The sequence below is a fragment of the Copadichromis virginalis genome, linkage group LG4 (assembly GCF_057382275.1).
Source record: "Copadichromis virginalis isolate Kocher_CV1m ecotype Utaka linkage group LG4, C_Virginalis_male_GT1.1, whole genome shotgun sequence".
Lineage (NCBI taxonomy): Eukaryota > Metazoa > Chordata > Actinopteri > Cichliformes > Cichlidae > Copadichromis > Copadichromis virginalis.
The window spans coordinates 14,362,625-14,389,241 of record NC_140621.1 but is presented as its reverse complement, the minus strand read 5'-3'; the positions used below and the strand labels follow the sequence as shown (position 1 = coordinate 14,389,241).

The 26,617-nt window shown below is 46.3% G+C and overlaps 1 protein-coding gene across 1 annotated transcript in view; it reads right to left on the bottom strand.

The window, feature by feature from the left end:
* Positions 1 to 263: 263 nt before the first annotated feature.
* tnrc18 (trinucleotide repeat containing 18) overlaps positions 264 to 26,617 on the bottom strand; it is a 46,169-nt gene continuing 19,815 nt past the window's right edge. Inside the window, exons 5-30 of the mRNA XM_085453730.1 lie at positions 24,714 to 26,489; positions 22,484 to 22,571; positions 21,488 to 21,717; positions 20,267 to 20,413; positions 19,497 to 19,681; positions 18,743 to 19,154; positions 17,563 to 18,540; positions 17,333 to 17,478; positions 17,117 to 17,250; positions 16,867 to 16,980; positions 16,579 to 16,759; positions 16,173 to 16,488; positions 15,314 to 15,526; positions 12,512 to 12,676; positions 11,613 to 12,067; positions 11,031 to 11,165; positions 10,293 to 10,434; positions 10,083 to 10,200; positions 9,349 to 9,424; positions 9,105 to 9,213; positions 8,714 to 8,830; positions 8,159 to 8,311; positions 5,790 to 7,549; positions 5,450 to 5,686; positions 5,203 to 5,277; positions 264 to 4,398 (exon numbers count right to left, since the gene is read on the bottom strand). Coding sequence (XP_085309856.1) covers positions 4,192 to 4,398; positions 5,203 to 5,277; positions 5,450 to 5,686; positions 5,790 to 7,549; positions 8,159 to 8,311; positions 8,714 to 8,830; positions 9,105 to 9,213; positions 9,349 to 9,424; positions 10,083 to 10,200; positions 10,293 to 10,434; positions 11,031 to 11,165; positions 11,613 to 12,067; positions 12,512 to 12,676; positions 15,314 to 15,526; positions 16,173 to 16,488; positions 16,579 to 16,759; positions 16,867 to 16,980; positions 17,117 to 17,250; positions 17,333 to 17,478; positions 17,563 to 18,540; positions 18,743 to 19,154; positions 19,497 to 19,681; positions 20,267 to 20,413; positions 21,488 to 21,717; positions 22,484 to 22,571; positions 24,714 to 26,489 — 8,669 coding nt within the window. The 3' untranslated portion in view covers positions 264 to 4,191. The remainder of the gene's footprint in view (positions 4,399 to 5,202; positions 5,278 to 5,449; positions 5,687 to 5,789; positions 7,550 to 8,158; positions 8,312 to 8,713; positions 8,831 to 9,104; positions 9,214 to 9,348; positions 9,425 to 10,082; positions 10,201 to 10,292; positions 10,435 to 11,030; positions 11,166 to 11,612; positions 12,068 to 12,511; positions 12,677 to 15,313; positions 15,527 to 16,172; positions 16,489 to 16,578; positions 16,760 to 16,866; positions 16,981 to 17,116; positions 17,251 to 17,332; positions 17,479 to 17,562; positions 18,541 to 18,742; positions 19,155 to 19,496; positions 19,682 to 20,266; positions 20,414 to 21,487; positions 21,718 to 22,483; positions 22,572 to 24,713; positions 26,490 to 26,617) is intronic.

The following is a 26,617-nucleotide window of genomic DNA, read 5'->3' as shown; positions in this document are numbered from 1 at the left end:
AGCAAAAAATACTCGATGTGAGAATGTAATCAAATCACTCGAGCCTAACCTGAACTGTGATGTCCCTTTTGGCCACCGTATTCAAGATGGCGGGACAACATGGCAGCTTCCACGAAGCAGTGCCTGTTGCTATGCTTTGTAAATGAACTAAGTTTCTAAAAATGAATCAATTTGTCAGAAAACATTAAACAGCTCCAGAACACGAGCGTCTGCACCTTTAGTCAAATGAAAAACACTGTTTTCAAATCAGAGAGTCAGAGACATACAGTTCCATCTGTTTATTGATTGCCTATAAAATATTGAGTTACTAAAACAATTTCAAAGAAACACTGATAAACGTGGTTGCTGTCTGTAAAAAAAGAGAAAAAAAGAACAGTTCCTTACACATACAGTATAGGGTGACAGAATATATCAGGTTTCAGATTTCTCTCTAAAATGTATTCTTTTTGCATTTTTTACAAGATTAGACATGTGTACAAAGTATATTCTGATAGCTTTTTCTCCCCCCGACAGTGAAGGATCATTTACAAAACTTAGATGATTTTTCTATTTATTTTCAAAATAATCTTTTCTGTAACAGGACGATAACGATACTGAAGGAACAGCAGACGAAGAACCAGCCTCCAGTCCACCTCTCTCTCTCTCTCTCTCTCTCTCTCATTCTCTCTTTTGCTCGCTCTCTCCCATTCCTCTCTCTCTCTAGCAGCTAGCTCCCAGTGCCAGTCAGCAGTATTGCTTGAGAGGCGTGGACGATTGTTCAGAGAGGGGAAGCCGGGGGGGGGGGACAGAAACGTGCAAAAAAAAAAAAAAAAAAAAAAAAAAAAAAAAAATGGTGTGGGGGTGTGGAGGGGGATGCAAAAAAGCAATCACAGCAAATAATCAAGTACAAAGCCGAAATAAGACAAACAATGATGAACAGAACATATACAAAGTCAGACCCTTAAAATGTATGACCTAAAAAATAAAAACAAAAAGAAAAATTGAAGGCGAAACGGGGAATAAGTGTGTGTCTGTGTTTGTGTTGGACCCTGTATGAAGGCCTAAGGCTGGGCTTTGGATGGAGATTTGGGGGGGGGGGGGGCAAATAGAGATTGGAAGGCAAGAAAACACACCTTTAAGGGTTACAAGGGTGTGTAAGAGTGTGTGTGTGTGTGTGTGTGTGTGTGTGTGTGGTGACAGCAGGAGATAAGAGCTTGATGTCTTATCAGTCTCCTTACCTCTGTCCTTCACACACACACACACACACACACACACACACGCACACACAGACACACACACACACAGAAAAAAGTGCTTGAGCAGCTCCAGGGGTAAACAAACATTCATAACGGGCACTTTAATACGGAGCTTGTTCACTCTGCAAACACCGGTGCGACCTGTGTATCCACGATGCTCCCACACATCCAAACGCCAACGAGCCGAGACACTTTCGGCCTGCCTGTCATTTAAAAACGTTTATCTGCGGAAATGCATCGAGTTTTAGTCTGAAATGAACCGACAGGAGCAGGTGGGGCTTTAGCAGATAAGATGTTAGCAATCTCAGAAAGTGGCACATGGACTCACTCTGTACCCGATTCATTTTTTTTTAAATACCAATAAACTAGCAGCACATTATCAAACTTTCTCTTTTACTCTGTGGCTATCACATCTGGATTATATATATATATAAATGCATATGGAATTGTTACTGTGCTGGCACTGCTGCCACATTAACAACAGGGACATGTGGGGTTGTCCTCCAGAGTGACTTAAAACATGATATATAGGGTACGATAAAAATTAGACAAATCTAGACATAAGAGCTCAACAAGAGTAGAAAATATTAAACCTATTGAATATCAACAAGACAATTTTTAAACTCTGCAGCAAAGCAGAGAGGGCAACATGTTTAAAACCTACATGTTTATACAGCATACAGCTACCATACACTGCATGTATACATACACTGATATACTGTATGCAGAAGATACGGTTATATCCAATACAAATTATACACAACAAAGTAAGTCTGTTAAGAGCTCCGGGTCGGTTGGATAGGTTGCAAAACCAAAACACGATCATAAAGAAGGCGTTTTCCCAGCAGACTGGGAGCATATCTGATTATTCCTCCTGAAGGTGCAGGACTTGGGGGGGAGGGGGGGGGGTGTAAAAGATTTGGCGAATTATCATAATCATCATCATAAGGCCTGGGAGAGTAAGGCCTCTCAAAATGCTCACAATCCTGAGCACGACATTCAACAGTCTCCCACTAAAAAACGGTGAAACGAGGCACACAGAATTAACAACAAAAAAAAAACAACAACGTCAAAACAAGACGAATGTGTCGCTGCTTGTTTCTGACGGGGGAACGGTGGCGTGCAGAGAAGAGACGGTGACAGCGGCGGGAGTTTTTTTTTTTTTTGGGGGGGGGGGGGGGGGGGGGGGTAGTAAATACTTTAAGAAAACATACAAGACTCTCCTCTGCAGCGGAGCTCATTCAAAGTGCACTCTTGTTAAAGATGATTGCTTGGAGGGCAAAATGTGATTAAAGAGGCTAAAACGATGAACATCCATAAAACAGCGGAAGCAAAAGTAAAGAATAAAATAAGATGCATCCAAGCGCAGGACATTTGGAGGTTGCAAACGCTGCAGACTGCGGAAGAGGAGTGTTAAAACTGAATTATGTTGATCTAACGAGTGCTGGCAGCTCCGTGGCGAATATCAGAGGCATGACCTTGATGCTTCTCAGACCGGCTGCAGCGCTCACAACCCTAAATAAAAAAACAAAACCAAAAAAAAACAAAGGAGGAGGAGGGAAAAAAATCCACCCATTGGGAATCCTGCACTGCTGATACATTAGCTTATATCGTGCAGTACATTCACAGATCTCCTTTTTCATCAAGTGTTGTGGTTTATTTTTTTCTTGGTTACCCGTTTTGTTTGTAAAGTAAAAAGAGAGGTGGCCTACATTTCCCAGGATGCTTTTATTTAAAAAAAAAAATATCCAGACAGGCCTTTAAGGCACCACATCTCATGTCTGCGCCTCCTTTGGGGTCCACTTCTCCAAGCGTTGAAACAAAGCGGGCAAACAACAAAATGCAGCACACTTCCACAGCAGCTGCTTTTGTTTTCTAGTGTTTGCGTGTTTTCGGGGTGGATTTTTCGTCTCCCCCCCTCTTTAAAAACAAGGAGCTCAAAGATGAAAATGAGAAGTGCTTTTAATAGTACAAGATCCTTCCTCTCTCTTTAGCCTGAGTCTCTGAGGGAGCAGGAAGTTTTTAGAAGCACACGGGCAGTTTTGTCTGCCCAAGTTAGGATTGTCAAGGGGGATTGTGTGGAAGGAGGAGGGGCGTTTAAATTAAAGACAGATAGATTTTTAAGTGTTTTTTTTTTTAGGTGCTCTCTGGTAAGGAGGAGTCTACCTCTCTCTGTGCATCTCCTTCTCTCTTTGTCTGTCGCTCCTGCTGTTCTGTAGATACATTTATATAACTGTAACATGACTGTAACATCACCACAGCAACATAATCACAACATCACACCAGCGGGGTCCGTCTGTCCGTTTAGCCGGAGCGTGTGTGGGTGGGTGGGGGGCAGGTTTGGGGGTGGACAGACTGACACAGGCCTGCATCTCCTGCATCTTCATTCACAGTTCATTAAAGCTTCTTGACTGTTTACCTCTTTAGAAAAAAAGTACTCGGACATAAATCTATTAGATGAAAATAAAAACACTCATTATTGTCCTCTATATAACTGTGTCACATGGCGTCTGTATTTACATTGCTTTTGTGCACGTGTGAGCGTACGTGTGTCTCTTTAGACAGGGTGCATTTACTTGTAAAAGGAGACCGAAGTGTTCATGCGTGTTCGAAAAGCTTTCCCATGAACACAACAAGGAAAACAGAAGCGTGTTCATGACGTTCGTGTGTGCAAATGTTTCAAGAGACGCGTTTCTTCTAATACTGTCTACATAGTGTCTCCAGTTTCTGTAGTAGTAGCTGTTCATGACTGTCTTCTTAATTTTTTGCTTTTTTTTGTTTTACTTAAAGTGTTTCAGAGCAGTTCTGTTCATGGAGTCTGTGAAAAGATCCACCGCCAGTGAAAATCAGTGATTTGACAGGTTGGGTACTGACTCCTTCCCAGTGAGGTCCAAAGTAAGCCGGGTCACAATTTGGTTTTATCAACTCGTAGTGAGTTTCTCTTTTCTTTTTTTTTTTAGCAGATGACTGGAACTCCATCGGTGTTGAAGATCATCCCCGTGGTGGGTTCGTAGGTGCCGGCCAAGTAGTAGAGGTCCTCGCTGTCGGCGTAGCGGCGAGTGTGGGTCATCTGCTCGTACTCCTCCACGCTCACCACCAGGCACTTGTGGCTGACCGTCTGCACGTCGTTCTCGTCGCTGTGAGACGACTGGTAGAGGGCGCGCTGCGATAGACACAGGCTGTGTTTACTGCTTTTGTAGCCCACATTCATCAGACAAGTCAACACTAACACATAAATGGTAAATAACAACAAAGGCTCATCACCCTGACTGAAGAAAACGAGCCACTACTTCTACAGCTAAGAGCCCAAGAATCAAATACTTGTCCGTTATTGAGTTCAGCAGTGGCTCATGCTAGACTTAAGGGTTAAGACTCTACAATAATAGAGAGAAAACCTTAACAATCAGACCGTTTGAGCAAGTATTTTGTGACAGCGGGAAGGAGAAACTCCCTTTTGACAGGAAGAAGCCTCCTAGAGGACCCAGCTCAGGGAGGGGGAGCCATCTGCCGTGACGGTGAGTTATTATATAACTTGTCTTTTCTTTCTAGTGCCATTTTATTTTGTCCTAAAAAAACGATTATTATTGATCTCTCAGTTACAGTGAGGTAGCAAAGAAAGTTAGTGTTAGCATGCTAGCTAAAATGGACTAGCTTTGGGATTACAGCTGGTGTTAAACATTGTGTTCTGGCTAATACAGATCGGCAGTGGCTCAAGACTAGCATGCAAAACATGTAGCAAGACCAAATAGTAGTGAATTTTTTTTTATAGAAAGTTATTTTATTACAAATAAGAAAGAACACTGTATGAAGTTTTCCTTTTCCAACCAACAGGATTATTTATGGCTGTATTCAGTTGTATTTTTCCTGGTTGTGAATCCATTTAAGTACACTTTGTCAGTTTGCCCATACTGGAATAAGCAGCAGTAGAATATGAAGTCTGAAATTCAGAGATAAAACTTTTCCTCACCTCCATAAAGTCTTTCCTCTGGATGGAAGAGTGCAGAGCTGCTGGTAAAGACTGACCGCATATCTGATCCCAGTTCTGCAGAGGAAGCAATCTTACACTTAGGACACAAAGCTGGAAGCTCCTCAAACACTTACACATTTTTATAAACCTCTATATAAAAAAGAAAAGAAAAAAAGAAAAAAAGTGTAGTACATTAACGCTGTCTTTCTTTATAAACCTTTGATCAGTGTTGAGCACAAACTTCTACCTTCTTGTCTGTGAGTTTCTTGCCGGGGTTCGTCTCCTCTGGATGATAGAACCAGTTGACCCTGACCACCATGTTGCTGCCCCAGGACTCCCACATGCTCTGGATGCGACCGATGAAGGGCAGGTTGGGGCGGCCGGCGGACAGGAACACTGCACAGTCCCCGATGCGGATCATTTCTCTGCCACGCACAATGGCTTTGTAGAAGAGCTTCTTTGCCTTGCCCTTCATACCGCGTCTCTGGAGGGGCCACAAAGGACATGTTGGTCACAGAGTGAAAAGAGCGATATCTACATTTCATTAATTTTTTTCCTACATGATAGAAAAAGATTTTTCTCCTCACCTGAGTGGGTTTCCCAAACCACTTCCAGAGCTGTCGTGCAGGAAGGAAAGCTGAAATTTTGGGCCTGTTCTCCACACTTGGAAGCCTCTGACGTTTAGCCAGCTCCTTAGTCGTGGGAAGGTGGACCCCCTCTCTCCTCTTTGGCCTCCCCGCTTTCCCCTCTCCTCCACTGGGCTTTGGTTTTGGAGGACGACCCCTTTGTCCGGAGCCCTTTCCGGTGGCTGGCTTAGCCGGTTTAGAGGGAGCAGGAGCAGCAGCTGTTGGAGAGGTTGAAGGGGAGGGAGACTGCGGTGGTGGAGACAGTTCTTCCTCCTCCATTTTCACCTCAACCTCTTTCTTCACCTCCTCTTCCTCCTCTTCTTCTTCTTTTGCTTCTTCTTTAGGTTTATCTTGTTCTGGAGGCTTCTGGACTGAGGCTGGTGGAGGTGTAGGAGTCCTCTCTTCATCTGAGCTGCAGGAGGAGTCGTCAGTCGACGAAGATGATGATGAAGATGACGATGAGGAAGAAGATGAGGAAGAACCAGAGCAGGATGAAGACGATGAAGAGCAGCTTGAGGTGCATTTCTTCTTCTTCTTCTTGATTTTCCCTTTCTCTCCTTCTTCCTCCGAGTCTGAGCTGCTGCTGCTCTGAGATTCCTCTTTCATCTTTCTTCCCTCCCTCTTCTCCACCTCCTTTTTCTCCTCCTTTTTACCTTTCTCCTCTCTTGTGTCCACCTCCTGTCCTCTACCTCCACGACTGTCTGCCTTCTCCTTAGCCATCATTGGAGCTTTGTAGGTTGAGTCCTTGTCTGGCACACCAGTCTCACTACCCGGAGCTCTCACTTTAGGCTTTAGTAGCTTTTGATTGGCTGTGGCTGTGCTAATGGGGGTGTGGTCTCGCCTAACTTCACGACCTTCCAGCAACATCAGAGCCTTCGTCTTCTTAGTTTTAGGGGAGGTGACTCCTTCGTGGTCAAGCTTCACGAGGGGCTCTGCGGAGAGAGACTTCCGCCTCACATCACCCTGCCCAGAGCTGGTCTTGGGCCTGGAGATGGAGCTCGGCCTGGACGACAGCTGGTCGGACGGCATCTTGATTTTAGGTCTGGGAGCCGAGGATGACGATATTGAAGATGATGATGAAGGTCTGGGAGTCAGAGAAGAGCTGGTTTTGCCTGCTGACAGCCTAGAAATGGGGCTGGGCATGAGTCCCGAGCTTAGGCTGGGTCTAGAGCTGCTGTGATGGTCTGAGGAGGGTTTGGTTTTAGGCGAGGAACTAGAAGTAGGTCTGGGTGTGGATGACGCAGCAGGCTTGGATGCAGTAGACGAAGCAGTTATACTGGGCCTAGACATTGGCCTGTTTGCAGTAGGACTGACATTGCTGTTATTCTCCCTCTCTCTGCGCTGGCTGTTGTACGAGCTGAGGTTTGGCTCGCTGTACAGATCCACAGTCAGGACCTTACCGTAGGTGGAGGGGTAGAGCGAGGGAGGGAGAGAACGAGCTGCTTTAGAAGCTGGAGGCTGCGCCGGACTGCTCTTCCTGGGCACTGGACTGGAAAGCGTAGGGCTGCTTGTTGGGGATGTAGCGGAGCTCTTTCGGCCTGGTTTTGTTTGGGTTCCCAGTGTTGGCCGGGATGCAGGGCGGGGTTTCTCCTGAGCTGGTTTCTGGACAGAGGAGGGTCGCTCCTGGGCGGGCTTGGCTGGAGCCTGGGGTCTTTCAACTGGCTGGGTGGAGGAAGGTGGAGGATCAGCTTTCTCCCGACCGTCTGAGTTCATGGAGCTCTCTGTGGGGAAAAGAGGAAAAACAATACAAATGTAATTTTATTTCCTGCTTTACTCCGCATTTGCTGACATTTCCATTGTGTGGCTTCGTGACTTTTGTGGTCTGCAGCTCGTCATGCTGAGCAGGGTAGACAGATCAGCAAGCAAACGTTTCTAAAATGAAAATATTACATCTAAGAACTGCTTACCCAGTCAAAACGTGGCAGCGTCAGCAAATCGGACAAGCGGTGTGCTTTTTATTACAGTTAAAGCTACGGGCTGCTAGCTTCACAGAACAGCACAGCAGCAGTTTCAGTAAATTCATTAAACTGACATCAGAGATGACACACATGGTCAAACTAGAGATGTCTGACACTTCTGAACCTCAAGCTATTTTTGCTGGTTCTGTTGTTTTAAAAACGTGACTCATCGAAAGTGGCCTCTCTCATAAATGCAGAAAGAAACCACACAGAAGTGTTTCTGTTATTATCTCTGATAAACAAAAAGTCTCAAGCATGTAAAAATGTACGCAGAGACATTCAGCTTTGGGAATAAAAGTTTTCTATCAGAGTAAAGCAGAAAGTTGAGGAGTTCGAGACAATGTGATGGTATTAGTACTTTGTTTGGCTCACCTGGTTTGGGTTTGGGTTTGCGACCAGGTTTTCCCTTGATCTTGGGTGTGGTCTCCTCTGGCTTTGCTCCCGCCTCTTTACCCTCTTTGCTGCATTTGCGGACCCTCCTCCTGGAACAGCTGGCCACGAGCAGAGCCGGGGATGGTTCGGCACCTTTACAGAAGAAGACAAGGGTTTAAAGTTTGTGCTTTTCACACTTTTAATAATGAATGCAGGAGATTTCAGGGGGCTGGGGGCTCATGTTGGTTGTCTGCAATGTGCAAACTGGGCTAAGATGTTTAGGATACTGTTATGTATGAGCATACACTCTATTGTCTTCATCCCCTCAGGAAGTGTTGGAAGCACCTTGCTTATTACAAGTTCCCAAAGAGAAACATGGGGATTAGGACTCAGTGATCATTAAATATGTTCAGTTTTTTTAGGGAGCAATGTGCTTCATGGTCCCCGTTTTTCTCACTGCTCCCCTTTACTCCCCCTTCTCATTCTCCAAGACTAATCTGAGTGTCTCTGGTGCTAAACCTTTCACACTGTGTTGTGTGCATATTTCGTGCTCACAGTGGATCTTGTAGTCTGGCGGCAGCAGTCTGATGTGTGAGAGAGGGATGCGGCCCGTGTCGCCATCGTCAAACTCCACCGTGATGAGATCGTCATTCTCATCGATGTCTGAACTTCCTGTTTGGAAGAAACGAAAATGCGCAGGTCAGCAGGAACGATTGTATCTGGTTAGATTAGATTAAAAAGGGCTGATGTAGCATGTTTCGATCTGAAGTCAAGAACAGAATCCAGACCAGTTACGTTTCCTTTACAATCTCCAAGACAGTAACATCCCTACAATGAAAGTGCAGCTCTGCTAAGATCGTTTGCATTTGTTTGTGCTGCTGGCAACAATGTAACTTGCTTATGAATCCTATCATTGAAGTGGTGGCTGTTTGTGCTCTTGTCGCACCGTTGACAACAGTGCCGGGGTAAAGACAGCGGTACTGCTGGCTCCAGTAGGCAGCGATGCGGGTGCCCTCAGGGAGATAGCGCACGGATGGAGGCTTCACATCAATGATCTGTACACACAGAAGTAGGAACTCTTATATGACAAGCTAAAGCATCAAACTATTTCATACTTCCCTTTGCATATGAACACAATACTTTTATTTTTGCTACTCTTTACACCTCACATATTTCACATAGATACTCACAGCCTCCTGGAGTAGTTGTTCCAAGCAGTAGATGTGCGGTCGGTTTCCTCGCTCCCCCTCCACCACCACACTGTATCTGTGGGAAAAGGGGAGTTGGTCAAAAGCTTGGGGTCATCGAGCAAGGGTCATTGCTTTAAACAACACTGTCAGACAGTCTCCTGAGCCACAGCAGCGTTCTTGGTAGTGTGAGTGGTCTCTTTGTCAGAACCAGAGCTTAGGCCATATCTTGATAGAGCTTGAAGTGTAGCAGATAGAGGAACCCACTCTCTTTACTATTGTTTTCACTTTGTGTGAGTGTCATTGTGGCAAAATGTGGTTTTGGTGGTACTTATTTGTAGCAAGAACAACCACAGGGTCAAAAATATCTGTCTAACATAACCATACAGGATCCAAATTAACACAGATGTGAAATTTCATGTCGACAGTGGGAGTGGGTCAAAAATTCATCAGTGAAATGTCATGTTTTTCCATGTTTGTGTGAATGCATGTGTGTGGTTAAAGCAGGGGCTGTCAAACATAAGGCCCGAGGGCAAGAATTGGCCTGGTAAAGATCCCAATTCGGGCCACTGGACGACTTTGGACAACGTGATGGACAGCATGAACTTTTAGGCTTTTCTTGTGTTTACAACTTTTACTGAGAAAGCTCGCTTCAAACTTTTATGCTAAGCTAAGAAGGTGTTCAAACGTGTCACATGTTTTTCCCTCTACTTACAAGTCTGCTAATGCGTACTCACATGTCAGGGGAGTGTACAGTGTTCACATGTCCTGCGTACAGTAGCTGGTCGTCCATCGGGATCAATACTCTGAGTCCGTCCACCAGAGAGTCCTTATCTAGCACACACTGCACTGGAGCTGAACACAACACCACCCCAAACAGTAATAAATATACATGCTATCATTTTAGCATGTGTGACAATCTGAGGTTCGAGTCTGCGGGCACTGACCGGGAGTCGAGGCACTCTCTGACACGCTGCTGCTTCGTGCTGGGAGGAGTTCGTCCTCGCTGAAGCTGCTGTCTTGGTTGTGTTCGAAGTCTTCGTCTGCCGCCATGCTCTCCATCAGCCGGCTCACCGCACCCCTGGAAGGCTGCAACACAAACAAGCAGATTTGATTAGATTCCCAAAAAACCGTGATGATGTTATTTTCCTTACAATCAAATTATTGTGGAACAAGAGTGATTCCCCCTGCGACACAGTGGCTTTTCTACTTAATGTTGACTTGTGGCACTCCACCAAATCACCAGGCTGACACACCACAAATGAACTTTTCACACACAAACAGTAGCATATTACAACACTTATGCTGTCGAATAAACGATCTCCACCAGCACAAAGAGCCCTGCACACACTTCTGCTTCCTTTTCCAAGGCAAACTCAAGTTTTGTCTGGCGGCAGATGGTGAGAAATACAACACTTTGGCAGAAATCACACAATTAGGTTTACTCTTTCCCCTCAGTAACAAAACAAAAGTGTTAAATCCAACACAAGCTATTAGTTTGTTTCTGAAGACCTTTTGATACTGCACACACACACACACACACACACACACACACACACACACACACACGCCAAGCCTCAAAGTACCTTTTGCACTATTAGGTCCAATAACTTTAAAGATCTGGCTTTGTCCTTGTCAGCATAATTAAGTTTGCATCTTTGCAGCAAATTTATCATCATACTGACCTCTCTGGCTTTGGTCTTGGGTTTTGGTTGACTCTTACGTGCCAGGCTGAGGCTCAGCGGTGCAGGGCTGTCTGTGACTGGACTGCACAGAGTGGACGGGCTCACAGGCAGAGGAGAGTCCTTCAGCTTCTTTTTCTGTTTTTACAACACAGTTAAAAACATGCATATGAATAAATTATGTCACCGAGGCTCTGTTGGGCAGAATCACATTGTGTACACACACACACACACACACACACACACACACACACACACACACACACGCGCACACACACACACACGGGGGGGAGGGGTGCATCCAAGCCGCCTGCAGTCGTCCTTTCTTGTCAGCAACACGCCACAGACAGCAGGGGAGTGCTGCAATGACTGAAGTAAAGGAAACCCTGCTGGCGCTCTGACATACACTCCTAAACACACACACTAGCAAACATTGCAATAGAAAAAAAGGATGCGAGGGAGCAGGAGTCTGAACAAGGGGGCGAAAAGATAGTAGAAAAGATGTGGAGTGAGAAGAGAGGGGGAAAAGGTGTGATTTTGCTGTTCAGTCTGAGCCGGTAACAGCTCAGTGACTTCTTGACATACTTTCACCACGTCTTTCCCGTCTCTGCTGGGCTGAGTGGGCTTCGGTCTGGAGACGGCCTTCGGTGTGAGCGGTGGGGCTGAGCTGGTGGAGGAGGACGAGGAGCTCTGACTGGTGGAAGGGGTGGAGGCTGAAACCGTGGCATCGTGGAGAAAAATCCTCTCGCTGCGTCGGCGGTTCCAGCCCTCATCCTCGCTGAAACCTCCGAACCCAGAGCTGCTGGCGAGGTCTAAACTAAATCTCCGGGGTGAGCGAGGCGTAGGGCGTAATTTGGGCAGAGGTTTGCGTTTGACTTGCAGCGCCTCGTCTCGCTTGGTGGGGCTACTCTGGTCAACACGGCGGGTCGCTGGTGGCAAAAGGGGGAGCTCGGGGGCGGAGCGTTTTCCGTGCAGCAGAGAAGGGAACTTCCTTAACCGCACGTCCGAGCCAGAGTCTGACCACTCGCACTCTGTTGAACCTGTAGGAGGTGAGGAGAGGGTCATATGATGGTAAAAACTCTTCCTATGTATCTCTCGCACATGCATAAAACTAGACTCCTCCCATAAACATCCAGTCATTAACGAACTGAAGTGGTAGATTGCCTGAAATCAATAACTCTGTGAATAGGAGTATTGATCAGTTTGAAACTAATACATAATTCAAGGGTGAATCGTTACACACACCCTTGCTGTGACAATTAGAAATGAATTAAAATTTAACCTTCAATCAATAAGAAAATCCTGAACGAATGCTCAGGTGGTGAATCTGCTCAACCACAAAAAAACCACAATAGAGTTAAAGGCCATCGGGGGAATGTGTGAAATCAGTTTAAGCAGAGTGAACCGGGTCTGTCTGCATTAAAACAAAAGGAGAGAGAGAGGGCACATCAGTTCACAGCTCATTTGTGTGTAAGATCTTTTACCCAGAGTGCTTTGCCTGCTGCAGTGTTTGCTGTCGTGGTGGAGGCTCAAAGAGGCCGAGCTGACAGGGAGCGCACTCGCCGCAAACCTGGCCAGCAGACCCAGCCCGCTCTCCTCACAACCGGGGTCGTTGTCTGAATCCGACTCTTCCTCGTCCTCGGAGGTTTCTGCATCAGAGAAAAGATTTCCAGCTCAGAGACAAATGTGTTCACGGCAGGAGGTCTGGACCAAAGGTCAGATCGCTTCCTACTGTTGCAGAGAGAGTGCACCACAGAGAGGGCTAATTAACAAAAGAAATAACACCGCTATTGCAGCAGCCCGGATCTTTAACTATGTGTCTACACAAGTACACATAAACACACACACACACGTGTAGGCGGGAGAGAAACAACAGTGGAGAGAGAGGAGATCCACTGTCTGAACTGCCGCAGCCCGCCTTTATGTAAAGCTGCACGAGAAAGCAACAGCAAGAAAAATCAACCATAAACATGCATCTGAGCCCCACACACACACACACACCACAGCTGATTTCAGAGGACGTTATATTGACTTACACTGGAAATCTCGTATAACCTTAGCTGTAGCTTGCCTGAACCTAATCCCAACCTAAACCTATCCTGAAAACATCACTTTACTTTCAAATGTATTCATTGCATCATGAGGTCCCATTAAGTAGTTATGTCCCCATAATGTAAGTGGTGAAACAGATTAAGGTCCCCACAAAGTCAGTAAGACCCGCGTGAGCTGACTGGGATATTATTTATTATTGGAAAAATAAAAACACTCAAAAACATCATGGAAATAAAATAAAAGCTGCTCCTCCTCCTCTGACAAGCCAGAAGAGCACACAAAGAGACACACACACTCAGAGTGTAGCATAGTGGCTGTTAGCTGCATGTAGCTGGCAGTTAGCAGTTCATGAACAGAGGGGGTTAGTGTTAACATGGAGGGTGGATACACAGTACATTTAAGAGCTGTAAAATTATTAAAAGGCTATAACTTTGGGATTTAAGTGATGCTAAAGCACAGAACTATAAAAAAAATGTTAGGGAAAGGAAACTCATCACTAGGCTGAAAATCAAGTGGTTCTGGATTTTTGTGTTCAAAGCCTCAGTTCTAAGAAGAATCAGAGGTGACTGTGCTGTCAGGTTTCCCTGGAGCATACCTGCCGGTCACTGCAGGGTTTTTAGGCTTTAACCCCAATTAATTGTACAGTTTACTTTCACTGCAGCTCGAGACAAGAATGAAAACATTTAAAGACTTGTTTCGAGGCTCTAACAGTTACTTTTAGGAACCAAATCTGGTGCACATGTTGTACTGTGAATCCACGGTGCGTTAACAGTAGCAGACAGACGTTAGGACAAGCAGGCACTGAGAGGACAGCCCTGTGAGGCCCCTTATGTGGTTTAATTATCCATGGTTATATCCTCTGTTCCAAACCAACACCAAATGTGTCTCTTTAAACTTTTACAAGCCATCAGTAGACATTAACTTGGTAGGTGGGGGTAACCATGGCTACCGCTAGAGCTCCAAATTGTGTGAACAATAAAAAAAACAAAACAAAAAAAAAAAAAAAAACCCCTCCCCCCCAAAAAGTTAATATTCTCTGTAGGCATTTCAATTTCAGCATAGTCCATGTTAGTCAATAATAAAATTGAGGGAGGGGCACATCCTACTTACAGAGCAGGTGACAGGGGTGTGGCCTCAGACAGGGTGGGGCAGGGCAACGCAGCGGCGAGAGCCTAGCCGTAACGTAGCCTGGCCTTAGCCCAGTATAGCTTAAGCAAAGCTTTAGCCACAGCGCAGAATGGCCATGGCGCGGTAGTGTAGGCTCAAGGCTGCGCTAGTCCTCGCCAAGCTTCTGTAATGTCGCAGTAGCAGCAGCACAAGCACATGGAACAGGCTGAGACACTTAAAAGCATCATGAGTAGGGCAGGAAGGGGATGGGGGTGGGGGTCAAAGGTGAGAGGACAGAGCAAGGTGTCGGAGACAGCAACGTAAAGGGAAAAGGGTTATTTGAAGGTTTAGTAGACACACAGGAGGAGCTCTATTGTCCAAATATCCCAAAATCACTCTTGGGTCATTTTTCCCCCAAAAACGTCAAACACCAGGCCACATGCTCAAGAAGCGTTAGTCTAAAAACAAAAGTGAAGCACGACAACTAACACTAGCATTACACATCTATTTTATGACCGTTTAAAAGCGCAGCAAGGAAATTATCTGTCCAAACAGACTGGGCTCTGTGTGCTCTGAATTCATCTTCTAGCTTTCCAAGTGTGAACCCTTAAGCAGAACAGCCATTTTCCAGCTATCCACAGGGATATTTGACGAACAAAGCACTTCAAAGGATGTGTGAGGTGCACTTGGGCAGCTGGACGTACTGACAGAGACGGACAGACAGATGAAGCAGACACAAGGACCACGGCGCTTTGCATTCTGTAGCAATCAAATCAACACCTTTAATAAAGCTTATAGATGTCAAACTGCAATACAATTTTATGAGGGGGCGAAAAATTCACAATTCACAAAATGTTCAATGTACAAATGCTACAAAACAGTTTGCAATCCAGGCATTAAAAAACACCGTAGAAATAAGTAAACATTTGTTTTAAAAAAATATGGCAACTCTGCAGAGAGGCCAGCAGCGAGAGAGGTAGAGATCGTCAAGCAAAAGCACAGTCTTAATAAAAAAAAACCCAAAAAAAGCTGCCTTAGTGAAGACCAAACTAAGACACAAGCTCTAAGACACAGTGATGTCTGACTCGACAGCAAGCGGCGAATAGCTCTAAGATTTGGTCAGTAACCTTGGTCGAAGGAGTCGTCAGAGGAGCTGAGGCCCGCTTCCTCCAGCAGTAGGGATAAGTGCTTGTGTTTCTTCTTCAGAGATTTCTCACTGGATAGCAGGGATGTCGGCGATGAAGTAGACCGCCTCTTCCTGGGCAGGCTGCCGTGGGAGCGCGTCCCTGAGAGAGGGGGCCAGCCCCCTCGAGCAGAAGTGTGCTCCTCTGAATCGGAGTCTGGTGTGGAGAGAGTGCGGTTAATCATTCATGAGGTCATGAGGATGGAAACAAAGACTCAGACACAAAGAGAGTTTCCGCTTGGTTTCAATATCACAGCCTCACAGAGATTAATGTTTTATTTTCTAAACTAATGCAGCAAAGCCCAGCATATCTGGAACTAGTCAGCCGCAGATAATCTAACTTTCTACACCATCTAACCAACGAGCATGTGTCAAGAAAATGGGGGAAAATGCAAGAAAGCAAATCATTGCCAGACAAAAAAAGACAAGATTAGTGAGTGACCAAGCAGGTCACCCAGAAACTGATCCACATGTGCACCTTTAAATTGCTCTCAGTGGTTCTGATGCACTTTATCTGTGGAAGTCTTGCACATGCAAATCTAATTCCCACCACTTCAGACCCAACTCCCATCTCTACAGCACTTTTCTGTGTGCTGAAGCCAGTGACTGACAAATGTAAAATGACGTAAGTGGCATAAAACATGAGTATGTGCTGCACTTTTAATTTTCCAAGTCTAACCATGAATTATATAAAAGGTGACACTGTATCAGCATTAGCTAAAAGTAGGTCACTCTATAACTCAGGCTGTGTTGACAGTTGGGGAAAAGACACATGAAGCTACTTTTTGTCTCCAGGTACTCACTGTTAGAGCAGCTGCTGAGCTCTGATCTCATGGGAGAGAACAAAGCTGTCTTCTTCTGACCTTTCACTTTCCGGGCAGCGTCTGAAGCAGAAGCCTCGGAAGCCATCTTGTGTTTTCCTGCTTTGACCGAGGAGTGGATTCCTCTCTCCTTGAGTCGACTTTCCACAGACTTGCTCTTCGACTTCTCCGATTTCGTGCTGGAGGTGAATTTGCGTGATGCGCCGAGAGAGCCGAGCTGCGAGAGAGAGAGCGCTCTGTCGAGGTCTGACGCCAGCTGCTCCTGCTCACATAGGAGGCCGCGCTTTGCCTTTAGCACCTAAGACCATCACCATAGACTCATCATTAATTATACGAGACCAGTCTCATTACCCTACTGCCAAAAAAAATACACTTCCAGGTAGCCTACCTCCAGCGGATGACTGGTAGATGGCTCCGTGTCATTCCAGCTCTTCTTCTTTTTCTTCTTTTTCACTTTCAAGCCTCCACTTCCTGCCTCTGTCTCCTCTTCTTCTCTGGACACCCGGAACTTCTTCCTTTGTCCTTCCCCTGCTTCAGAATCCTCCGAGTATTGCACCGCCCTACCCACCCTGGGACAGAAATATCCACCTTTGCTGAATATGCATATAGAAAAACATGCATAAAGGAGAACAAACGGCAAAAGCCAGCAGCAGATTACATTTGTGGGTTCACTCACTTTCCAGGCCTGCTGTCCAGTTTGGTAGGTGTGGCCAAGTGTTTCCTCTTTCTAGGTCGCCCCCTACCCCGTCTGGTCAGACTGCGCCTCTCATCTTCCTGCAGCTGGCGCTCACTGACACAACAAAACAATTTTAAGCGTGTGTTAGTCCAGGAGCGGAGGCATGGAAGCATTTTTCGCACTTTTGTGATTATTTCGCGTAGTAGTGACTCTTACAGCAAGTGTGCAAGCAGTGTTAAAAAAAAATTACCGCTTGTCTCTGCGTCTCTGGAGCTTGCTGAGCTCTCTCTGCTTCTCTTTATAAGTCTTCTGCAGCTCAGCCAAGCGGACACGGAGTTCCACTTCCATTGTGTCCAACACATCCAGAGGCAGTTTACTGTACAGCTGCAAAGAGAGGCAACGAGGTGAGAAACATTTCCTAAACCGGCTCATTTTCAATTGTGGGCCACACGTTTCTTGATCTTACCGGCTCCTCTTTCCTCTGCCGCCAGCTGTACTTCTTGTTGGGGTCCAGCGTTCTGGGCAGATCAATGTGGGATTGTTTCTCTATGGCCTCCAGAAGGATTTGTTTGCTTGCTTCAAGAAGACAGTCTAGACCCTCTAATGTCACATCTGGATGGGATGCAGAAAAAACTAAAATTAGAGGAGTTCATAAATATAAATAGCTGTTTATTACATCTGTTAGAAACTGCTTACCTTGCTCCTTATGGCTGTTTTCTAACTCTTGCTGAGCCATTTGGCTAAGCAGGGCCATCCCCTCCAGCGCCACCATCTCCATAGGTCCTGCAGTGCTGCAGCTTTCAATCTGTGGTATGAGTGTTGGGGCAGGTGGGGTGATGGATAGAGGATGGACGATCTCACTAGCTGTCAATAAGGCGAGCATCCCTGCCATGGGATCTCCTGAACTGATGACAAGTGGAAGTGGAGAGGTAGGGGCAGGAAGTGGATAGAGAGGAGGATCAACCAGACTTTCTTTTGGACTCGGAGCATCCAAGATGACTGGACTGTCTGGCTGTTCCTGTTCACATGAAGCGCTGGTGGTTTGATCTAGTGATGCACATGTCTGAGACAGTTCTTGTCTGTCTGAATCTGTGCTGATGCACTCTGCATAATGTGTTTGGTCTGGATCCTTTATGACCTTGGATTTAGGTTCAGCTTCTGTGAGTGTAGGAGGCTCAGAATATGCTGTCAGACATGAGTAAGCTGAAACTTCTATTTTGATTTGACCTTCTTCCTTCTCTTCCTCCCTGATTTCCAGCCCTCTGGCTCGTTGTGGTGGAGGACTAGGGACATGCAGAGGTAACGGTTGAGGCTGTGGCTTTGGGGGTTCCCTGTCGTCTTCATTGTCCTGGGTGACTTGGGCAGGACTACAGCTTTGCTGAAGAGGTCCGAGTGGCTCTGGTGTTATGTCAAGCTTTCCCTGCTCCACATCAGGTTCCTGTTTGAGGAAAGATGCCGACTTTGACTGCTCTAGCTTTTGAGGCATGATATCTGTGTCCAAAAGCCTTGAATGGAGATGGGCTGAGGGCAAAGGGGCAGCTAAAGCAGGAGAGCAGACACGACGGGGTGGGACAGCTTCTGCATTTTCCCCTGTGGGTGTTGGGATGTGATAAGGAGGAAAAGGTGAGCCAAATGGGGCCGTGATGGACTGGTAAGGATAACCTGGAGGGAGATCTGTCACAAAGGCAAACAAAAATATAAGTTAGAACTGCAAATTTGTCTGATATCAGGAGGTAGGTCTGATTAATTCATTGCTTAAGACACTTTATGTTTGGACTACCGTGAAATAAAAGTCTTATGTATCCACTCTAGCTGACATGATGATGAAAAGCAAAGATGGCTGCATTATACACTTGTTAGGTTGCTCCAGACTCACCGGCGTACATGCTTTGAAAGGGTGCAGAGGTCGGTTTCTGCCCCTCTCTCTGTTCCCTCTGTCCCACCTCCCCCTCTTCAGACATCTCTTGTTTAGGCCGCCGTGGCGAGGAAGGGGGGGGAGACGCTGAACGGGGTGAAGGCGGGTGAGGCAGGGGCTTCGGCGGAGACAGTACTCTCTGCCCACCTTCCTCTGACTTCAGTGTGGTCACTGGAGAGGGGAGCCGAGGCAGCGGGGTTAGGGACGATGTCGACGGGGTTGGAGATCGAGAGGAAGGAGGAGGTTTGCGGGGATGCAGCACCGGTGAGGGAGACGGGGATGAAATTGAGGAGGGTCTGGGCTTTGAGTCAGTGTTACGCTTGTCTGCTTTGTCTTCCATCTCTGGCCGGTGCTCACTGGCCTTTAGGCGCTCCTACAACACAGGAGAGGAGATATTTCTGACAGACGCACGCACCGTGTGTGTATGATGTGACAGACTCAGGATATGAATTGTGGGATGTGCTTTGTTTAGACTTTCCTGGCTGTATTCTTTTGCAGCTGCAGGATATGGCTGTTTACTGATCTTTACTTTTTGGAAGCGCAATCAAAGCAGGGAACTAAAACCCTACTGCAAGCCAATCTAATATTGTTTTGCTGTGTTTATGCCTTTATGTCTACATACAGCTGGACTGTACAATGTGTAATATTCATGGAAATGTCTTTAAATATGGTGTTTGTTGACATGAAGGTGCTTAACAGCACAAAGTTCACTCACAGCTATCTGTGCATTCCTCTGTAGCTCCAGGACCTGCGCTGTGTGCTGCTGAATCATGAGTAGCTCGTGTTGTCGGAGGATTTGCTGCTGAGAGAGGAGCTGCAGCTGGGCCGCATGCTGCAAAGTGCTGGTTGTACCGTACACACCCGACCACACTGGGGCTCCACGCTCCAGTACATCACCACCTGCAGAACAGCAGCCAGAGCCATGAGGAGAAAGTAAAATTAAATGTCCATTCAAAGTTTCTGCTTTTTACAAAGCAGTTTTTTCCCCACTTACAAAAAGATTTTTTTGGATATTCTTAATTTGATAAAGAATTATTGGAACTTGGGTTTGTTTACTACTGTGATACTCCACGTCCTTTTTGTAGCTTTTGGGCACTGAGGAAACCAGCTGATGTAGTTTTAATATAAAAACTGTTGCCTTGTTGCATTGCTATAACTACCCCATGCACATTAGGTGTTACTCAACTGTAAAGGAAAACGACTGAAACTGAGTTGAGTATGTACAAGGGGAAAAGAAGTACAATGCACTGCTACAGGATCACAGATACAGGGTTTAGGGTGGCTTATGGTCAAAGAATAGCCTCAGCTGATGGCAAATTATAAAATGAAGCCAGAGAAACATGAGTGATTTTCCATTTTCATTTGTTTACAGAAAGTACAAACAGTAACATCTGTCTGTATAAAAGTGGTACTCCTTTGTTTTCGCTCGAGCAAGGCGGAAGCCAACTTGCACTGACACTTTTACAAAGACAACAGCTTTCCTACCATAGTGTGGCAGGTGTTCGGATTGGATGACGATTAGCTGTCCAGACTGCGGATCTCTGGCAAACTGGTAGGGAGGGGGCATCGAGCCTGGCAGAGAGGGTGGGTAGCCTGGGGGGAGGGTCTGGTGGAGTGAAGAGGGACCCAGGCCTGAATAGGAGGGGGGGAGAATAAAAGGGTGAAAAAAATGGAGGCAGAAGTGCGAAAAACGTCAGATGAAAAGAAGAGAAAGTCAACTGAATCCAACATTTACCCAGTGCTATTCTTCATTCAGTATTTATACTTGCAGTGAAAGCATAATGGAATCACATGTGGGAGCGTGCACTGAATTTAGCTGCTTGAGAGAGTATTTTGTTTTTGGGGGTTTTTTGTCCTCCGTGTCTAGACAGAGAAGGCCCTTTGGGAGCTTTGCATGACCATGTGTCTCAGTGTTGCATGTTTTTAAACCTTACATGCTTATGCAAGCATACACGTGAGTGAGTGAGTTTGCATCTCTGTGCTGTTATTTCTGGACAGTGTGCGTTGGAAGAAGAAGGTCTGGAATGTCCTGGAGAGACCAGGAATGTCTGCGGCACTTGACTCAACGGGGCTGCTGCTGATTGAACCGCTCGACGGACAGACAACACCAATCAGGAAAAGCCACGTGTGAAAAGCTAGACAAAGCATGTGTGCTCTACGTTTAGCACCAGGTGTTATAACGCTGACAGACAGTAAGATAGAAATGATTCTGAAAGTGCAAAAGCATACAGAGTTAAAACCGCTAATTCCTTTAACGGCGTGCTGTGCTATCTGTCCCACATCTGGGTGTCTCCTTCAGTGCTCAAGGAGCTTATTTAAAACTCCAACATGTAAGGTTTCCATCAAACAAAGCGACTGTAACACACGTAACATGTGTTTACCACTTTGTTTTTAATGCAAACAATAATTAAACTAGGGCTTTCTGTATGATTACTTCCAAATAATCCGTTAAATAATTGTTTACTCTAAACAAATAAATAAATGTTGAAACAACAGTCAAAATAAAAGCAGCACAATCAACAATGTGTCTTTATTAATTTTCTGCAGCTTGAATAAAAGATTCATTATTTCAGCTTTTGTTGACTTTTCTCTTGACATAAAGCACAAAATTATTAAAATCGCCAGTTACACAACTGAGTTCCTCAACGATGTTACGAGGGGTTTGAGGAAAAATCTAAAGTGTGAGACAAAAGCACATCTACATACTGTATGGAGAGCCAGAGAGCCAGACTGGGGGAGCTCCAGACCGGGGTATCCACGAGTGAGAGGTCAAAGTTGAGGGGTCAGGAGGCCATCGTCCTGCCCCTGCCAGAGCGGCCCCTCCAGTGACCACAAGGTTTGGGGTCATGAGGCTGGATGTCATCATACTGGGTGTCAAGCTGCTAGATAGTGGGGCAGGGTGCATCTGAGTAAACTCTGCAAGTTCCTTGGACTCTCTAAAAGGAAACAAAATCCGTTTAATAAAGGGACAACCCCTGAGAAATGAAGGCAGAGTGGAAATGCCAAAAACTTCAGTTTCAAGGACAGCTCCAAAAGAGTCAATCCCAGTGGACTCCCATAATGCATTCGACTTTACAGCAGAAAGAAACCAGTTTACAGTGTGCTACATAAACATTTTTAACCACGTTCATAACAACGGTACACAGTAAGATTTTGATTTTGTTCAGGCTTAAAATTTTGCATTAACAGGAACATGACTTCTTTGACAGACAGGTGGATGCAAACTGGCTACCTGCTCTGTGCTGTATCAGCGAATCTGAGTGGCTGAACTGGACCTCTTCACTAGCATTTTTACTGGAATTAAATCTGTGCTCCAGTTTTGGTGAGTAAAAATTCTAGTCCCTTATTTGTTCCTTCACAGGAATTAGCAGGAGTCTGTGTCGACTGTTCGGGATACAGCTCGTTAGCTGAGCTTGCTCATAAGTTTGAACTCTGCACTGCAAATATGGTCACATGTAGCACCAAACTCACAAAGTGGTGAAAACCACAGAGTTTAAGTCACAAAGCAACAGGTGACACAGTTGATTCTTCCACCCTTTATATACAGGCTACGATTTTAATTTAATATTGTTTAAAGAAGAGACCTGCAGGTGGCCCAATAGACTTGTTTAAACATGATTCATGACTAATGAGTAACTGGGTTACTAACAATAAAAAAAAATAATAAAATAAAAAAAATCAATAGCTGAATTACTTCCCCACCTGAGCACTTTCTCCTGCTCACGTTCGAGCCGGCCAGCCAGCAGTCTGTCATTGTGGTGGCGAGCACGGTCCTCTCCACGTTCTTCATCTACACATTCAGGAAGACGGGAAGAGAGAAAAGGATTCATCATCACATTTTCTTCGATACTACACCATAGAAGAAAATATGATGGGCTATAACAGCCATATTATGCTACCTGCTACAGTGCACTCTACTATTGGACATCTCTCTGGTCTATAGTAGGGATGAAAAAGGAAACTCTGGCAGGTTATAAAGTTGAGCACGATGGGTGACAACAGAGAACAGAAGGGGAAAAATACAAGGTGACAGCGACTAAAGGTGGCACAGCATGTCATAATGAGCAGAGAGGCTACAAAAAAATCATTATGTTAAGCTTCATTCTCCAAACAGAGTGTGTGTGCACACAAACTGTACAAACACACACAGAAATGGAGCGACGGCTCTCACTCCAGCTGCCAGCTCGCATCAATTATTAGTCTAGTGCCGCAGGAGACACGTGAACCTGCCATCGCTGCCTTACTACTGCATACACAGGGCCTTAAACCCATCCTGCTTACTATGAGAGCCAACGGCAAAAGACTGAGGAGGAAGAAAAGAGGAGGAAGGGGAGCAGCACTCAAGCGGGCAACCCAGAATAAACATGAGGGTCTCCTCCTCTCTCCCATTAACCCTTTTCCATCTCATCAACGCTGACTGAGGGTCCCCAAGCAGCAGAAGGTTTTATACATGTGTGCCAAACCTTTCAGTCATGAGAGAGAGTGTGTGTGTGTGTGTGTGTGTGTGTGTGTGTGTGTGTGTGTGTGTGTGTGTAGCCTATAAAAGGACAAGAGACTTTAACAATCCCTGACATGCTCCACAGGAAAGGGTTCTACACTGTTACCAAGGTTACAAGGAGCCGGCCCCACATGCTATCCTTTCTGTATCAGGGATAAACACTGCGTGCCCCCTCTTCTTCCCCCACATTCGTCATTGCTGTGCTTCCATCTGTCTCATACTCTTCTTACTTTCCTGACACACTTTTCTCCTCCGGTCCATCAACCTATTGATAGATGGTCTCTCCTATCATTAGACCACTTCGTGCTTCCTTCCATTTACACATCCATCTATTTCCAGTGTAATTCTTCTGCTGTTTATTTAGAGCTCCTCCTAGCATGAGGGACTGAGGCTATTAGCAAATCAATCTGCTCAAGGAAGGAAATGACTAACTCCCCCCCCCTCCAATCGCAAACAGGGATGCACTGCATGTGCATCTACAGTAGCTCATAAATACACACAATTCCTAATATACACACAGTCACTCAAGACTGATCCATTGCTTAGCAACGCAGCCATGGTCTTATTGTAATTCAAGGCTTGTTTGTAGCTTTTAGCTGCACTCTGTAATGACATGTTTAATGCAGAGGGGGGGAACGAGTGGAGAAAGAGTAGAGGGCCCAGAGGTGGGACAAGGGGGGAGTACCTCTACAAAACCCTTTTCTGAAAGGAAAGAAGGGTGGGGAGGCAGAGAGATATTCAACTCAATGAAAAGAGCAAGAGAGAGAGTGAGGCCGAGCTGTGGGAAGATAGAAAGAGCTCAATGACACACGGTGCTGAGAAAGAAACAGAAACAAGGAGATGGAGCGGGAGCACTGGAGCTGAATGACCTTGACGTCCAAGAATGGAGTGTAATATGGCAGGAATTGCAATGCAGCCAGCAGAGAGCCATTCAACAAAATACACCCTATGACATAATTAGTCAAATTGTGGGGGGGGGGGGGGGGGGGGGGGGGGGAGTTGTTTTTAACCATTCAAATCATGTTGCACGCATGAACACCTCAGTGTCAAACAGGGGGCTGAGGAAATATGACTTTGAGGCGGGAGAAAATGAATCGTCTATTATTCATAGAAACCAAAATGAGGAATCATTTGCTCTTGGTTCATTTAACTGAAGGGATCTGTGTTCCCTGCAGAACAATTCAGAGAGAAGCCACAGTGGAGAGTTGAAAGCACAAGCAAATACATTTGAACAATGTTCTAAGTACGCTTGATTTAACTTGCCAGTAACTTTAAAATATTGTGTTATCAGTTCAGTGAATGTGACTCCTGGAAGTATTTTAAAACCCACACTGAGTGCAATTTGCACTCAGATTTGTACGTCTATCAGTCACCAGGAAAAGAAAAAAAAAAAAAAAGGAGTTTTTAGCTGAAGAAGACCAAAGAAGTACTGACCTTTAATAGCGGTTTGCAGCAGGGGTCTCTGTGTGTCTGAGCTCCCACTCGTCTGTTTACTGGTGGCCCCGCTGTCTCTCTGCCGAGCCACAGCAACAGCAATCCCAACCGGAGGGTGGCGCACCTCGCCCTCACCTTCCCGACCAAAGGAGCGGGCACTGTCGGGTCGCTCCTGTTCTCTCTTCAGCTGAGGCATCCTTAATGCTCCTGAACCACCGGAGCAAACTGCTATCCTATCCCTCTCCCTTTCTCGCTCTCTCTCTTTCTCCCTCTCCTTTTCCCTCTCGATTTCCATCCCAATGTTCCCCAATCCACCAAAGGGCCCTCTGCCGTCCGTGATGTTCCTGGAGGAACCAGGGCCTTCAGCAGCAAAGTTTCCACTGTATTTGATCAGGCTCTGCATGGCCGAAACCTCTTTAGAATCCGAACCCAATCCCCCACCACGCTCTCCACCGCTGGAACCCCCTGGTCGGTAGAGTGCCGATGGGTCCAGGTAGCGTCTCTGACTACCCTCTTCGCTTGCACGCCCGTGTCCGTGCTGGGAGGAGTGTGTTTGGGGGGAATGGCTGTGGGTCGATTGTGTGTTGCTGTTGTGTCGATGGGATGTGTGAGGGGACTGTGACATTCGCGTGTGTGTCTGCTGGCTGTGGGGAGAAGAAAGCGTGTGTTGGGCTGCCAGAGCAGCCATGTGACTTGTAGCGTATTTGGTCACCGGACTGATAGGATTCCACTTGGGCTCTGCCGCAGATCGCTCTATGCCTAATCTGTTTGAGTGTTTAGAGATGTCCCTGGTTTCTGGGCTGAACCTTGATTGGATGGAGGAGAGGGATGTGTCCTGGCTTCGTTTACCAACGGAACCATTGGAACAAATCACAGAACCTTCCTCTCTTTGATTGCTTAAATCGCCTGAGTGGGAGAGCCGAGGATGCTCCATGAGGATCTTCTCATGAAACCTGTAGCTCTCCCTCTCTCTGTCCCGTTCATGCTCCACGTCTCTGTCACGCTCCCGTTCTCTGTCTCTGTGTTTGTTGTCGCGCGCTTGTGATGCTATCTGGATCGGCCCCGCCTGCTCATCATAAACCTCCACAGAAGGCACATACGTAGGTGCGCTTATGCGTTGCTCCCTGACAGACTCTCTGGTTGTGGAAAGGTGCGGTGCTCCAGCTGCTGAGGACTGGAGAGCAGGAGGAAGGACATAGGATATGTGGAGGGTTCCAGCTGACGTGGCTACAGAGTCATTCCTCCTATGTCTCTCTGAATGAGGGTTTGAGTTATTCGCATTAGAGTTATGGTGGAGTCGAGAGCCGCTATCCTCGTCCCGACTCCCTCTGTCTGGTTCTGGTCCATGAAACCTGCCTGTTCCTCCACCCCCACCAGGAGGGAAGGAGGTCTGTGGAGATGACAGCCTGGATCTGGGCTCCACTGTGGAAGGCTGGGAGTGTGACTTTTGCTGGTGTAGATGGAAGGACCAACCATCTCTGTCTCTTTCTGCGTCCCGGTCCTTTTCCTTCTCTCGTTCCCGTTCCCTGCCTACCCTGCGGTCCTCCTCACCTCTCCCGTCCTGTGTCAAGTCCACCACGCTCTGCGGCCGCTGCTCCTCTCTTGAACGTTCCCGCTCCCTTTCCCTGTCTCTATCCCTCTCTCCCCGATAAGACCTTTCCCTCACCCCTTCCCGGGATGTCCTCTGTGGGGGTGTGGAGCTGGACGGGGTATTGGAGGCAGCAGACGGGGGGTGGAGAGGTGACTGCCTCAGGGAGGATGGCAGGTAATATCCCTCTAGAAACACAACATAACACACAAGTCAGACAACACAAACAACCACACAGCATGCTGACAGATGATGAAACAGATGATGAAGGCAGAGTACAGCAGCATCCTGCAGCACTCAAGCAGAGGTGAAAAAT